The 15,745-nt window shown below is 35.4% G+C and overlaps 1 protein-coding gene across 1 annotated transcript; it reads right to left on the minus strand.

The window, feature by feature from the left end:
- Positions 1 to 4,782: 4,782 nt before the first annotated feature.
- Positions 4,783 to 8,941, minus strand: LOC149732478 (uncharacterized). The gene is made up of 5 exons (XM_089882403.1): positions 8,513 to 8,941; positions 8,091 to 8,244; positions 6,457 to 6,540; positions 6,035 to 6,129; positions 4,783 to 5,808 (listed from the first exon to the last, which is right to left on the minus strand). The coding sequence occupies exons 1-5, from the start codon at positions 8,824 to 8,826 to the stop codon at positions 5,001 to 5,003; spliced, it is 1,455 nt and encodes a 484-aa protein (XP_089738529.1). The 5' UTR covers positions 8,827 to 8,941; the 3' UTR covers positions 4,783 to 5,000.
- Between the last annotated feature and the right edge of the window lie 6,804 nt (positions 8,942 to 15,745).

Here is a 15,745-nt window from a genome sequence, read left to right on the forward strand (position 1 = left end):
TTTTTTTAGCTGAAATTATGTTAATATTCGAATTATAACTTTTCTCAAGCGTTCGTGGTAACATCGTTATTCTGTCAGAATTCTAACTATATTAACATTTGATTGTTTGCTGTTGGGGTGGTTTTGTTAATAAAAACCTGTTAATAACTTTAGATTCTGTATAACAATACAAGGTAAAAACTAAATCAAATACCTTGTAATAGATGATTTAATGTGAAATAATATAAATTGAGTACAGTCTATCTTCTGCCTTGCAGATTTATGTATCCGCTAGATGGTGGTAGTAAGTTTAATACGTCTGAGAAATCGTTTACTGACTTTTGTTTGAGTGACGAAAAACAGCGAGTGCACTTCCAACTTGTTACAAATTTAGAGTTCATTTATAAGCAACCCGCCCAGTGAGACACTTATTGCTATAATGTAGAAGCACGCAACTTTGCGTTTATTTACTCAAGTAATATAGCCGTGCGGCGAACAAAATAAATACTGTATGCCATGCCATAACTCGCCCATATATAAACTTAAGCAGCAAATGTATTGACCCACCTAGCAATTCGTTACCGGCGCCTTGCGTTAATTTGTCATAATTTCCTGTTTTACCATAAACGGTAACAAAACTGTCCATTTGAACATATGTCAATACGTTTCCATAGCCGTTACTTTTCGACCGCATATTTGTGCATGTTTTAGAAACTATCAAACAAATATGATCTTCGATATCATAATCGAACAGTTAAATCAAGTTGTGTTACGTGTAAAATTGTCGTTTAATTATCTTTATATTTTGCCTGATTCATTAAAATCTAACCGATTTCGCATTGTTTTCAATAGCTAATTTAAGTAAACACACCACCTCACTGAGTTCCCACCCCCGGGCATTGTAATCCACACAATGTGGGAACTAGGGTTTGCATCCGACTTCATGACAAGACAAACACCTCTTATCACTTCAAACATAACAAGACTAACGATGGCCAATACAATTGCGGTGTCTGGTTACTGACGTCTCTAAAGGTGACGTCAATTATCACCTGCGACGTAGACATTGGTGACGTCAACAGTAAAAACTATGACGTCATAGGTCAATGTTGGTAATAATGACTGTATCAATGAGCTTATTGAAGCAATTTTTCGCAAAATCGAATATAAAAGCTGTTTTGCATTTCTAACTGCCAAAATACGAACCAGTTTATGGTAACGTGCCAATAAAGGTACGCAAAATGTAAAATGTGAAACATAATTGCCCGTTTTAAACAATGCAGGATTGTATACGCGAGAAATATGAAATAATAGCTACCTAAAGCATATCTGTTTTAAGTGTTTTTTTGCGTGTGCTTTGTTCCAATGGATTTATAATAATTAGATCTGTGTGAAAGTTTCATACAGCTCCTTTCTCTTTACCTTTTCATAGAAACAACATTTATTTTTTAAATATTGCTGATAAACAGCTTATAAACCCAATTGGTTTTAAGTATGAATCCAACAGCCGTAAGTGTACAAGCAATCCACGTTTAAGCGGCTCATCATCAGGTGTGTATCTATATGCTATAGGTGTATAGTCGCCACGCTTTTGACCAATCGTTGTGCATGTTTTATCTATAGGCGTGTTTTAACGACTGTCGTTTTGCCGATATTTTATTTTTTTTGTTCTTGTTCATTATGTTTGATTTTAGCTCCAAAGGTAATGTAAAAGTTATTTTATCTATATTTAGTGGGGTGGGAAAGATGGGAGAACTTTTCGTTTTATTTTATGGTCCCATTTGGTAGTAAAAAATAAACATTCAAAAAATTATGAAATCGTATCCTCACGACTCACACCAATGTTAATTGTTTAAAACACGATCAGGATATTTGGATATTATGTTCTATAAGTGTCCCATCTTACCCTAGAGTATTATACATATTTTTACCTATAGCATTTATACTATTTCTGGTTGTATGGTTGGTCTTAACATGGCATCGATACATGAAATTCATTATTTTGATAAACGTTAAAGTCTTCCTTATTTTGCACCCACGATTATGCGATGTAGCTTTTATCAAGGAAAAAAGTTTGCCATTCCTAATATGAGTAAGCTATATTTAGATGTGGCGGCGCATGGAATAGGGATAATACTTGTAACGAACAGTTAATACCTGCTAAAGCCAAGCTTATATACTAGACGTTGGTATAATTAGTGTTTTCGAAAAACATCAATTAGCGCTTTCGACAAATAAAAATTGCAACATGACTCTGCTGATTTCTATAATAAAAAGTTACCAGAGCAAAACATATAAAGGAATATAAAAGTTAATATAAAATTTTCTTGGACAGTTTTACAACAACAGTTTATTTTAATACAGTGGGATATTCTGCATGTCCGTTTTTAATATACCTTTTATCCTTTACTTTCGCCATGTAGATCCATCCAAAAATTAAACCCTAAAAAATAACATAATTTAATTAAAATTGATGTGCTTATCTTTTTGATTATTTATTTTTTATTTTCCTTCATCATAGACACGCTTGCATTTTTACCGCAAACACATAGCAATTGTATCCAGCCTTTGTGATCAAACGAAGACGATAAGTCTCGTATTTCCCATCAATGTCTGGAATCAGAAACTCATTAATCACAAGACCTGACAGCAAGTCGTCAGCCCTACCCCTATCTCTATTTGACGAACCATGACCGCGTCATCACTGCCTCTTGTTACGTCAACACCCGCTCTCGTTTGCTGCTGATGACGTTACAAATTGGACATAAATCCAAATCGACATCGCAATTTTGCTTATAAAGTTAGATTTACATATATAAAATCGCATTAAAGCCACTAGAAACCATAAAACTTTAGTTAAAACTGATCCAGTCACTCTAATTAATCAAACACTTTAGTTTTTGCGACTGGGGTCGTCAAAATATTTTACAGAAAAGGGAAAAGAGTGTCCACTCAAAATGTCACTTCTGCATGACGTTTGTTCAACCTTTTCACCCCTCGGTTGTGGGGCAGTCTGTCAGCGAGTGAACGGTTCTTTCAAGGTCCGAAACTAAACGAAAATATTTTCTTTGTTACTCTGATCACAAACAAATCACCCATACACTTAACACATTTGTTAATAGCCCTAAAAATAAGCACAGCCATGTATAGGCAATTGCGAACATTTTACAACGGACCAGTTTGGCGTCTTATAAGCTATAACCACACTTTAGGTATTAATCTCTTTGATTTTGATGTAGTTCATCCACTGATAACTTAATATAAGAAATCCAGCAGCAACTTAAAAATGCGTGAAAATTTTGAACACCTTACGTTATTTTGGGACTGGTAAAGTAGCCTTGACATTATAATGTCTAATTATAAGCTAAACGTGCCTTCATAAATTTGTTTATACCAAAAACTCACACGACAATTTCGGCCCCTTTTTGAAATAAAAAAATGCATAATTGTTATGATTTCTATTGATTTAATAATTTGCAACGATTTGTGTACGATTTTTGAAAGAACAAACTGCCAAAAGATTAGTAAACTTTGTGAGAAGTTTTGTTTATTTATTTGTGTTTGTCTATAAACTAGATTACAAGACACCAGTTATCGGTTAGCGATTGTTTACAGCAACAAATTCTTTTGTTGGTTTATTCCTATTTGTTTATAGTTACTGTCATAACAAAGGTAAACATTATGTAACTCGCCTAATGTTATAAACAGTCAAACCAGTTAGATATTTGCAATACAGGCATTTAGTATGGATTCTTCCGTATTTAATTTGTAAAACCAGCTCGTATATATTTTACTTTTGAGTAAATGTTTGCATGATTTTGAGCTACCTAACCTTCATTATACACGCCGATCAAGCAAATGGTATTTTCCAACGTTTGCACAGTGTTAAAAGATTGAAAGGACTAAGTTTATGTAAACAAAGTCTACATTTTAATGCGTGTTTATACCGCGCGTTTCAGATGCACCTAACAAGAGGCCACCGTGTTGATACCAACAGGCACTGTATGTTATAGTATGTAATTTTACCTTGTTTTAAGTATATACGCATTCTTTACATTCTGCTGTGCTGGTGTAATCTATGGCTCCCAGGTTTGGACGTGAACCTCACGAATGTGGTCATTAATACGTATGTCTTTCTTTCACGCAAAACATACTGAACTATATCCCGCTGTCCATGTACGGTCCGTGTGAAATCGTGATTCGTTGTTGAACTTCAATCAAAATAATTGCCAAGTATACGCTCAGTTAAGGCAGCGTGCAATTGTCCGCTTACCGGCTGTATTTTCCGCGAAATTAACGGAATGATAATTGGCTTTGCTATCTAATCCGCGCAAGATATTAATTAGTGGCAACTGATCTGTTGTGCCATGGTTTCCGTCTTAAACAACCCGCAGCTGCCCTGTGGCCACTTTGTTTGCACTTCGTTTGTCTTTTACGGTCTCGTTTCATTCCAATTGTAATCGATTGGGTTTTCACGCCTTTCATGCCCGAAGTAAACATTTGCTTATTTTGAAAAGTAAAATCGATCTTAAAACGTCTTCTTTGCCGTGTGGGGTCTTAAATACTGCTGAGTTTGAATAATACCCAAATCATTAGCCCTTTCATTGATAGTAGGCGGATATTCAACGAAAATCAATAAAGTAAATCTGTTGCACCCCCATTAATTGGCATATAGTACGTGTTGTTAGTTCTAATGTGATTTAACTTCAACCCCTATAATACCCAACCAAAGTTTGTACCTAATAAGTTGTTATCCATAGGTATAAAACTGTATCTTTATAAATCAAACTCGGAACAACGATATTGGTAATTTAAGTTTTTTTAGGTAAAAAACTGGTCATAACAAAGTTTCAAATTCACAATTAATGCAACAAAACATATAAATGCGAAATTCGTTTCTTAGTTCTAATACTTTGGCTTGTACTTTCGAAATGTTTTTTTTGTGTTTAATTTATTACACATATCGGCACAACACAATTACAAATTGGTACAGTAAGTTAACACAATTACTTTGTTATACGTCACAATTGCGATGATGACGCAACAGTTTGTGGCCGAGAGAGAAACGCCAAGGCTGGGTGGAATGGTTGGGGAAAAAAGAAGGGGTAACTTGGATTTGGAACTAACCCGGCAGTGTTGGGCATTAAGAAATTAGGGCAAGGGTTCGGGGTTGGTGTAAGGTAGAACGGTAACCCTCCTCTTGAACTAAGTTGCTGTATCGGTGAATTCGTAGAGTTTTCGGTGACTTCTCTCTTGTTTCTTGATGATTCATTAGAAGATTCGGAGGAGCATCGCGACACGACGTCGCGGTCAATTGTTTCATGCTTTGTGACGTCACACCTCCTACGCGGCGGTGATGCCCACGGTCGTTCGATCCCTCGCGGTGGTGTGGAGGTGTCAGAGCGAGGAGGTGCGGTGTTTGGTGACGTAGTTTGTTCGTAATGGGAATGCACAGGCTCAGGAGAGGCGGGGTTGCTTTTAACAATACGTGGCTGGGCGTTTAATGCAGTAGCTTGCATGTGCCCGAACAGTGCAGAGGACGCGAGATGCGCGTAGTATTGTTCCAATCTCGCTCTATACAATTGTCTGTATCTTGAATCAGTTTCTGTAGTCATAGGGAACCGCGTGTGTTGGAACATAGGGTAGGGATCTGCCCGCTGTGGGATTCCAGAACCCAGCATTGTTCGTGCTGCGTCATGATGACGTAACATGGCCGCTCGTGACGTCACGTCTGTTCTTATTATTTGTTGTGGGGGGTCGTGTTGTAAAATATCTTGCGGCGATCCAAATACTTGGGCGAATGTTCTTCGTCGTAATGCTAAACGACCCCTGGAAGTTAATTAATGTTAAAAATTATGTATAGCGCATTTTACTGTAGTATAATTATGATAGTGGCCCAACTCTGGGGACTTCTGGCGTGCTTCGCCGTAGCACCTCATTCATTTACTGCACCATTAAATCTTCTTCCGTACAATTTTATGTTTAATATTTTTTTGTTAAAATCAGAATTTCACACATGCTTACATTTTAATTTTTATGTGTAGATGACTCTTACCTTGCTTGACTGCTTGAACTTCTTCGTCTCAGTTTACCGGTGCTACTACCAATGTATACATCATCACTAGACGGGTCTAACATCCAATAGTTACCCTGAAATAATAAATGGTTGAGAATTAGTAATATAAAGACGCAACGCAGATTTTGGGGAAATAGACCTACATGGCAGAACACCGGTGTTATATACTTCATTGAAGACCTCCTTGTTTCAGAATACAGTCTGTTATTAAGTGTCTTATAAACTGCCTTTGTGTGATCTACATGGTAGCACCCTGGGTTCTGGGGGTAATGTGGCAATATAAATGGACCTGGATCATGGCGCCCTCTATAACTTATATAGAGGGCGCCATGACCTGGATCTTATGGATGTGCCTCACAGAAGACTATACCATTTATTGTGGAATAAAAAGCTTTATTTACCTTCCCGGGGTCGTCGTAGTGCCTCGGTACTTTCACAAAGCATTTGTTCAACGATAAGTTGTGTCTGATAGAATTCTGCCACGCCTGTAACACCATGTTTGTTATGTTGAGGAGAAAAATAAGATATTAATCACCGCTTAAGTCGTTAAACCGCCTTGCTATGCCGTAATTCTGTAATTGGAGATCATCCGTTATCAGACTTTATTTCTGCGCCAAAGATTGCAAAACAAAATTCAAATTCAAGACAGTTCTGACCAAGCGTCGTTGTTTTGGCGCTACTAAGTAGTGACATCAAAGATAATTTTAGGAAAAAACAAATTGCGGGCATTTTTTACCTAATTGTTAAAGCTGCGTCGACATTGTTTCTTCCTTACAATAATAAAGTATTTTTTTCGAAAAGATAAAAACCGTTGGTTAGGTAACTATACTAGATATCTGTCTGTTGGTTATGGTTGCAAGCACGTTCTTTAATCGGTAAGCTGCTGATGGGCATTAATGTGAGAACCAACGCCATTTTATTTCTTTGTTATTTACGTATTGTCGTCATATGCCATCTATTCGTTATTACTATAGTACTTTGGAGTAAGATGGCTTACCGTTAGCACCCAGAATCTCATACTTCCTTATCATGTTTTGAATAATTAACAACGATCTTTTAAAGTCGTGAGGATGCGGTTATATAATTTTCGTAAATAAACTACCAAATAGGGGCAAAAAGGATAAAGGGAACATGCCCCATCTTACCCCACCCCACTATAGGTTATTTTCATAATTAAAAGAAAAAAACGAATAAAGGTGACGTCGTGAATTTTACTTTCTTTAATTCAAACTGCCTAAAATGAGATTTTTCATAATAAAATTAAAAACTTTTCGCACAACCGCATAATATGCCACTCTACAATTACTTAACTAATACATGATTGCTAATCTTTTATTGACTTTAACGTTACATTACGTGGGAACGAAACCCTATTTATTTGCTTTGCTTGTTTACAATTACAACTTGTAACGATCTGTATAAAACAAACTAAACTCCGTACCGATAATAACAAACAGTTTCTAACATAAACTACGAACTCGTTTTTGCAGACACAGCACCAACATTTGAAGTGCTTTACGTGTTGTGTATTTTTGCTGCATCCGCTTTCGATTATTCTTTGCTATAAACAGAACGTTCGAGTGAATAGAATAACTTTATTCTACACTGACAAGGTGTTGCGGTGACGCACGCCATGGGGCCTGCGGTTTAGGCCATAGAGTTGATGGTTTATCACCCAAGCTAAACAAAAGAATCGGAATTCGTATTCTAGTCTAATAATTTTAACGTTATTGTTTTCGAAAATTTGGGTTTCCGTTTTTTTTTTTTTTAAATATTCTTAATGTTAAAACTTCGGAGTTTAGAACGCCCTTTAAGTAATACAGCAAGGTGGGGTAAGATGAATGTCGTTACAACATAATATACATATTTTTTTCCCGTGTTTTAACAATTAACAACGCTCTTTTTAAGTTTTCAGGGTACCAATGTATAATTCTGTAATGAATCGTTTACTAATAAATGGGCAGATAAAAGATATAAAAACATAGATCATCTTACCGCAACCTACTATATCTATAGTACTGAACTTATAATCTACCTGTTTATTTTCTTTGTAGTATGGGAATGTAGTTGTTATGTATTGGTAGATCTGACTTAGTGTAAGTCGCTTTCGTGGGCTTTTTTTGATGGCCATCATTATCAAGGCGTTGTATGAATATGGCGGTTTCTTACCGTACTTGTTACTCGGTGGACTGTGGGAAAAGACAAGATTAATTAACAATGTGTTGAAACTGTTAACCATGTATATTTATTTGTTGAATAAAAGCGTTAGACTTAAATATTCAACGGTAATTGTTAAAAATGCGAAGACAGCTTATAACTTGAAACCAACGTTTATACACGAATAGTGTATTAACGATCTTTAATTAAATACAGTGGCCACAAAAACTTTAGAAAATTGATAATTTTACTATCTTATTCCATTATCAAGATATTATTAGTTTTCGGTTCACGTTTTACCTTGTTGACGGTTTCTGGTCTTTTGAACATTTTTCTTCTAAATTTTCGTTGTTTGTTTGTTTCTGAGGTGACGTCATATTAATTGCTACGTCATTGAGCTCTTGGTTTGCAATATCTTTTTGTATTGGAGACACTTCACCGTTTTCTATATCGGCACCACCATTTTGTATATTCTCAAACCTCGGCACTTGCGCGTCCTCTCTGCGGGGAACTGAGCTTCGATCTTCGGCGGCGATCAGCGTTGAATACTCGGGCGACATCTCTATGAAGTTTTCTCGCTTTGAATGACCAGACTCGGCCGCGTCGTTCGTCATATTCTGTATGCCGCGTTTCTCTCTCGCGCTACTCTTTCTGTCAATCCACGTCACAATTAAAAGCGTGGATTACAGCGTAAGGAGACGCCGGTATAATTACAAACGAAAATCTACTCAAAAACCTTTGAAGAAAAGAGAAATGCATTAAGACTTACAAGTTAGCACTTCCACCGTGAGCTGAGGGCGCCTGTAACTCGCTATATCACAATAATCGGATAATTACCACCGTATTGACTAAAACAACACGACTCCTCTGGTAGGAAGACGTAATCATGGACATACTTAGACACACAAACACCTTGTTAACAAGGATAACCCGGATACTAAATCGACAAAGAAAATACAACTAATGGACATAATGCGTTTGATTTGCAATTATTATTAGATCTAGGCTTTTAAAACTCGCGACTTTATTGTGTTTAAGTGATTTAGAGTGTGAGATAATACGCCTAATGACTTTGCAGTATTTCAAGATTGTTTTTGTCACTCTACGACGGATTTTGGCAATATTTAAATATACAATACTGTTATAACTAAGTATGAATACACTAAATACACCATGTGTGGTGGATAAGAATTACCCATGCTATAACTCAACATAGTGAGGATAAGGTGTGTGAATACACCAGGTGTGTCTATAGGCGTTCATTTTCCCATACCACACCCATCTCATATTTTCAGATTAAAAAACAAAATAGCTTTCCGCAAAACAAGCTTCATGCCATATAAGGTTTTACACGACACCGTACAATGTTGGGCTTGTTAATACTAGTTAATACGTCATGATATAGAGCGGGGCTTTCCGTTGATATATGTTAACCACACTGACCAAGTAGCCAGCAGTAATAAGCCGGTTGCCTGGGTTTTTCATTTACGTTAGCTTGGTTAAATAATTGTGCCCTGTAACTTTCACTTGACACCTTGGTTATTTGATCTTGCTTCACACGTGCTGTATGTTAAGATGGCGTGATAATCTGCTAACATAAGTTTGTCATGTTGCCACGATTAAAATGTCAAAAAATTCCAATTTTTTAATGTTTTTCTGTTTTTCTTAATAGAAATTGATTTTTTTGTAATATTGAATACATTTTTTAATGGACTTTAATTAATATAATTTGTACGCAAACTGCATGATTTAATATATCTGTATTAACTAGTTATAGCTTAAACTACGCTCATATAACTAATAATTTACCCTTTTTATTCACCGACCTCACATCTAGCTTTTTTTTTAAATGGCAACACTGAAATAAAAGTTTAGTCTAAAGGCAACACTGCAAAAATTAGGTAGGTTTTGTGGTTACTTTGGTCCACAACTGATGAGAGCTTTGGTTACATCTACGATCAATGTTTTCTGATACTTATAATTCAAACTGTCAATCACAAGGTCTGTTTTACTCCAGACTCAATTATAAGATCAGGTCTAAAATCACTGACAACGTACAGTGTTTCCGTAAAATTAATTAAAATGTGACTTTTTTTAATTGGAAATAGGTAGGCCAATTTAACATAGTATTTTTGCAATAATATAAATCAAAAACATATTTGTTCCTATAGTTTGTTTTGAGAACTTTTAATTTTTTATCTGAACTGTGATAAGGTGAAAACCATCAGCACACGATCTCCCATATTTTTTATTCGTGTTTTAAACAATTAACAACACTCTTTTACAGTCGTAAGAATACGGTTATATAATTCTGTAAATATTCTTTGTTTACCACCAAATAGAGCCCAACGATATCTATACACACTGCAAGTTAGTTTAACGGCTGACATAGACAGAATTTCGTTTAATAGTTACTTTTTCTATGTGGTTTTGGTGTTTAATAATAAAGGTCCGGGCAGATATACCAACATACGTTTGATAAGTTTTAAGAACTCAATAGCCCAGAACATCTTTAAATGAAACATTACACAGATTTAAAAAGTTATATATTAGAGCGGGAAAAGATGGGACACCTTTTCATTCTAATTTCTCGTCCCACTTGGTAGTAAACAAAAAACATTCAAAGATTTACAAAACCGTATCCTTACGACAATAGACCGTTGAAATGGTTCAAAACGCGATGAGAACATTTGGATATTATGTGCTAAAGGTGTCCCATCTTCCCCCACCCTACTATATATTTTAAAAGCGAAAATCGTTATAACACTCTGCGGATAAAATGAGTGCACTTATATTATACAACATGTGTTGGTTTATATTTTATAACGTATCATCTACGCCCCAGTTACAATGTCTCTGGGTTTGTGGGAACATGTGTAACACTGTGAGTAATTAATCTTACAACCAAATCAAGCAGACACGAGTTACCTAAACCTATTTACATAAAAACACTCGGCTCTTATCACTGCTCGCTGTGGCTTTGATGTGACAAACGGTCGGTTTACCGAAAAAGGATTTAATTTTTAGCCCGAAACCAATTGAACTTGTGCTTTATATGATTTCTATTTTAACCCAGTGACGTCCCATTATCAGCCAGGTGTTAGGTGTGCTTATATATTAAATATGAACAAATAAAACTAAAAAATACAATATTTTCCGACTATTGTATTTTTGTTGTCAAATATCTGATAAAAAAAACATTTCAAAGTATTTTTTCCCAATTAAAGTCGTCGCTCATGTTTGGTTATGATGTCATAAATCTTATTCTTGAAGTGGTTTATCAAGTACCGGATCCTATATGACGTAAACAACAAGTTCTTTGTTCTTTGACATCCAATGTATTAATGTCACGCAATAAATACGGGTGGTCTGTTATTTACGTACGTTGCAACTTTATATTTCCGTTAAATTTAAGTTCTGTGGTAAAGATGGCCAATTCTCTTATCGCATTATAATGTTTTGTTGGAAAATGAAACTAAGATGTTTAGTTTTATTTTAAACCTAATTTTTAAATAAGTTTGTAATTTAATATGCCTTGTAAATTAATTTAAAAAAAAAGAATTTAAATGAATAAATATCTCTAGGATCCTAGTCGTTTAAAATAAAATATACATATACAATATAGAAGTGCTCTGTGAAAGGGGAAATAAAACAGTGTTATATACGAATTACTAACATAGTAGGGTGGGGGAAGATGGGACACCTTTTCAATCAATTTCTCGTCCCATTTGGTAATAAACCAAAAACAGTCAAAGTATTATAAAACCGTATCTACGCGACTTCCATAGACCGTTGTTAACTGTTTAAAACACGACCAGGATATTAAGATTTTAGGTGCTAAAAGTGTTCCATCCTTCCCCACTCTACTATATGAAGACGACGTACAAGTTGCTTTGAATTATAAAACAGCTCTTTATGGAAAGTTTGCATTTATAATCTTTACCCATATAAAACAATGCTAATGTATTAAGTTGGGCATGCGCAAAATTTTAAATTATCTTGTTTATTTCTTTTAAACCGCTGAGACTCTATTTAATACCCTTACTGTTACGAAGTAATTACGCAATAATTAACATTATTAATTAATAGAACCTCGTTAAATCTTTGGAAAATATTATTCAAAGAGCTTTCCAACATAGCAATGGCTATTGTAGTACCTTTATACAGACGTACATCTATTCGGGATAATGTATAAATATTGAAAGCTTGATAAATAAGTAATTAACCTTGTATAAAGCATGCGTACAGCCGGATAAGGGGTATGTAATTAAGTTGTACTGCTATGACCCCTAATTTAAAACCACGAAAACCATATGCCATTTATAAGCGCTGTCATATACTGAACAGAACTATATTATCATATTCAAGGTTTATATTTTTGTTGACACTTTGTAAAACTATGGATCAAAACACTAATACAGTTTTGATCAAATGTAACTAAACCGATACATAGCAACATGGGATAAGAGAGCCTATATTTGTTTTACTTTAATTGTCCCATTCGGTAGCAATTAAAACGTATAAGATTCACAAAATGATTTAACTGTATCATAACGCTCTAAAATATCATTTTTAATTATTAAAACAATACAATTAGGAAAAATGGCCAAAGGTATCCATCTTACCCCACAATACATATAACCACCAGTAAAAATAGTGCAACAGTTTTAGCTGCATAAATTCCTGCCTAAAAACGAGGTACAAATCCTTCTAAGGCACACGACATTCACTTAATCGTTCTGGCTGGTTTCGTGTCTACAGAAAATAGCTCTCCCTCATAAAATCCAGAATTTATAAACGTCGGAAGTTTTTTTTTACATTATAATAATTACATAATAATTATCGCCCCGAAAACGAAAAGATCCGAAGTCTCGTCTTGTCGTTTTGTTGCGTAAACAAATTTGTATTGATAAAATCGGAAGCCGGAATGTAGGTAATTATAGGAAAGGGTTTTAGTGTTGTCATGGCCTGGATAGAAGAGACTGTGTTATGCTTACAAAAATAATGGAGTTAAGCTCTCATTATATGACATAACTTTGTTTCCTTATAATTACGGTAGCGAAGATCGGGAATTATGCAGTATTAGAAACAAAAAGATGGGATGTAGCGACTATACAACACTGGTTAAGCGCGTTTAATAATAAAACATATACATTCATACACCTAATGCATACTGTCAAGTTATAACATGAATGTTTTCTTATACACCAAATACGCATAGTGTATTCATGGATCTCGTGGTCACTATCGAGTTATAACACATGCGTATCGTTGTACCTTGCGAACAAATCGTTTAAATACGCAACTAAACATATTTACCAAAACAGTCACAGCACTGGACCAACAACTATTTTACTGTTTTACATTGTCAGCACCATAAACTGTGTGTTTAATAAACCACAATAGTTGCAGCTAATTTCTATATACAGACAGCGCTCCTAAAATGGAAAATTCTCCGTTTTTTAGGTCAATTTTAAACAAGAGGACGATGTGGGCAAGAAAATTAAGTGCGGAGAGGTATGGGTGTATGGTTAGGTTAGCATGTGATACAAAAGACTGATGGATTGATTCAATATTGAAAGCAGGCTGAAGGGTTTTGTTTTAGCTAAACGCAGACGTCAAGTTAGGAGACAGCGAGCTTGGACGTTGTAAGAATGATAAATGAAGCCTGGACGTGGCGGTGACCCAAAGTAAGGACGAGGCTTATTTAAAGACTTATCTTGTGTGGACAGCGCTGATTGATGATTCACTTCGACTTTGAATGGTTTTGCAAAGTGTTTATAAAATTAGGGGAAGGTATGGAATAAATGGAATAAAACGAAAAATAAAATACAAACATATAGCATCAAAATTCTAATTATACTTATTTAGAAGTGAATTCGGTAAACCTTGTTTGGAAATTACATCCATTTAGGTTGGCGTATAATCTTTAACAAAATTTGACATTTTGTAAAACTGCATAGTATAGCGCGACGCAGTCGTAAGAGTGGCGCAATGACATCGAGTTAGATAGAATATACTATAGCGACGAAATCCTACAGTCGTCAAATTAAAAACATTTCATTGACAAATTCCATGTTTTATATGTAATTAATTAAAACAGCGAATGGAAGGGATTTACCAGAAAACGGCAGTCATTAAAAACAGCCTGAAGGCTACTATATAGCCAAAAGTACAACCCGTTTAATACTTCAGCCTATATAACATATACGCCGCCATATTGTTAGGAGTTCGAAAGGCGATCAATCCAATGACCGCAAGGGGTATAAGCAAACACCAGCCACCTGGGTGTATTTGACTTTAACTTTCTTCACTGTTATACAGAAGCTGATGGAATGTGATGTATTGGCAGTTCCTCGCTACCCGATTGCTCACTTAGCTGTTTCGGTTGACGTGAGTTATTATCTCTTTGCATTGGTGACGTCACAATGAATTAATATGATGTCACAGACAACGTAAGTGGTGATCACGATTGTTTCGTTGAAGTTTTGGGATATTTATCCCACTGATCCAATGTCTAAATCTATAAAAATCGTTCTGATGGCACATATAGATTGTGCAACGTCACACCTAGTGACGTCATAACGAATTTGTATAGAGCCATGACGATTTAGGTCGTAGTTTATCAGCACTATAATGTAATGTTAGTTAAATTGCCTATAATCTTAAAACGAGCGACAAGAGGTGTAGGAAAAAAACTTCAACGTAAAAAGATCTTTAGTGCTACCTGGTGTTTAGAAATTACTTGGAGAATTTTCGCTAGAGCGCGTACGCCGTACATAATCTATTAGTTTCGGATTTCTTTTTGGCTTGGTGCAGTAGCAGCATTCGGTACTGGAACGGCATACAGCAGTTACTCTGTTTTAGTTTAGAAAAGAAGAAAGAGATGTCGCAGTCGTGTTGGACACAAAAAACGATGGGCATTAAACTAAAATAAAGTTTAAAATAATTTTTACTGTGTTTGTAACATCCTAAACAATGAACGATTTTATTTGAAAGGCTATTTCTTTTATGGTAGTATAGATAACTAATAAATGAATAAACTTTACGGATTTATTCCCGCGTGTCGGGACAATAAGAGTCGTTATTACCCTGATGTTCTGTTTTCTTATACCTCGTGCCCGCTTACGAGTTACCCCAGCAGATGTAAATTTGTGGGTGATTATATTTTTGATTTTGTTGTTGTTTTATAAAATATAATAACGAAAAAAAACATACCACGGCGCCAAAACAACAGCTTTTAAAAAACGCTCCCGGGTGGGTAAAATTATATACAATCGGATAGTTGTTAGATGTGTGGTCGCTTCACCTATGATAACTAGTATGACATCAGCACTATGCCATAATAAGGCACTTTATTCGTTGGTTACGCCAACCACAATGTTGTTAACGATTTCACGCGTAAAGTTGATGTCACTCTCAGTTAAACCAATTGAAAAACATCGGTTGAACCGCCAAAGGCATTTAGTGAGATCTCAAAACAAACAATACAGCCTGACCTTAAGTTTGGGTGCATCTTGTACTGTAGTCGGC

This window comes from Ciona robusta, chromosome 8 (assembly GCF_009617815.1).
Source record: "Ciona robusta chromosome 8, ASM961781v2".
In the NCBI taxonomy this organism is placed as follows: domain Eukaryota; kingdom Metazoa; phylum Chordata; class Ascidiacea; order Phlebobranchia; family Cionidae; genus Ciona; species Ciona robusta.

Bases quoted from the DNA above. Each gene is read 5' to 3' on its own strand.
- LOC149732478 (XM_089882403.1), bottom strand. From the start codon at position 8,826: ATGACGAACGACGCGGCCGAGTCTGGTCATTCAAAGCGAGAAAACTTC. The intron at 6,130-6,456 runs GTAAATAAAGCT...TTATTATTTCAG, and splicing joins ACTACGACGACCCCGGGAAG to GGTAACTATTGGATGTTAGA. The intron at 5,809-6,034 runs GTAAGAGTCATC...ATTAACTTCCAG, and splicing joins AGTTCAAGCAGTCAAGCAAG to GGGTCGTTTAGCATTACGAC.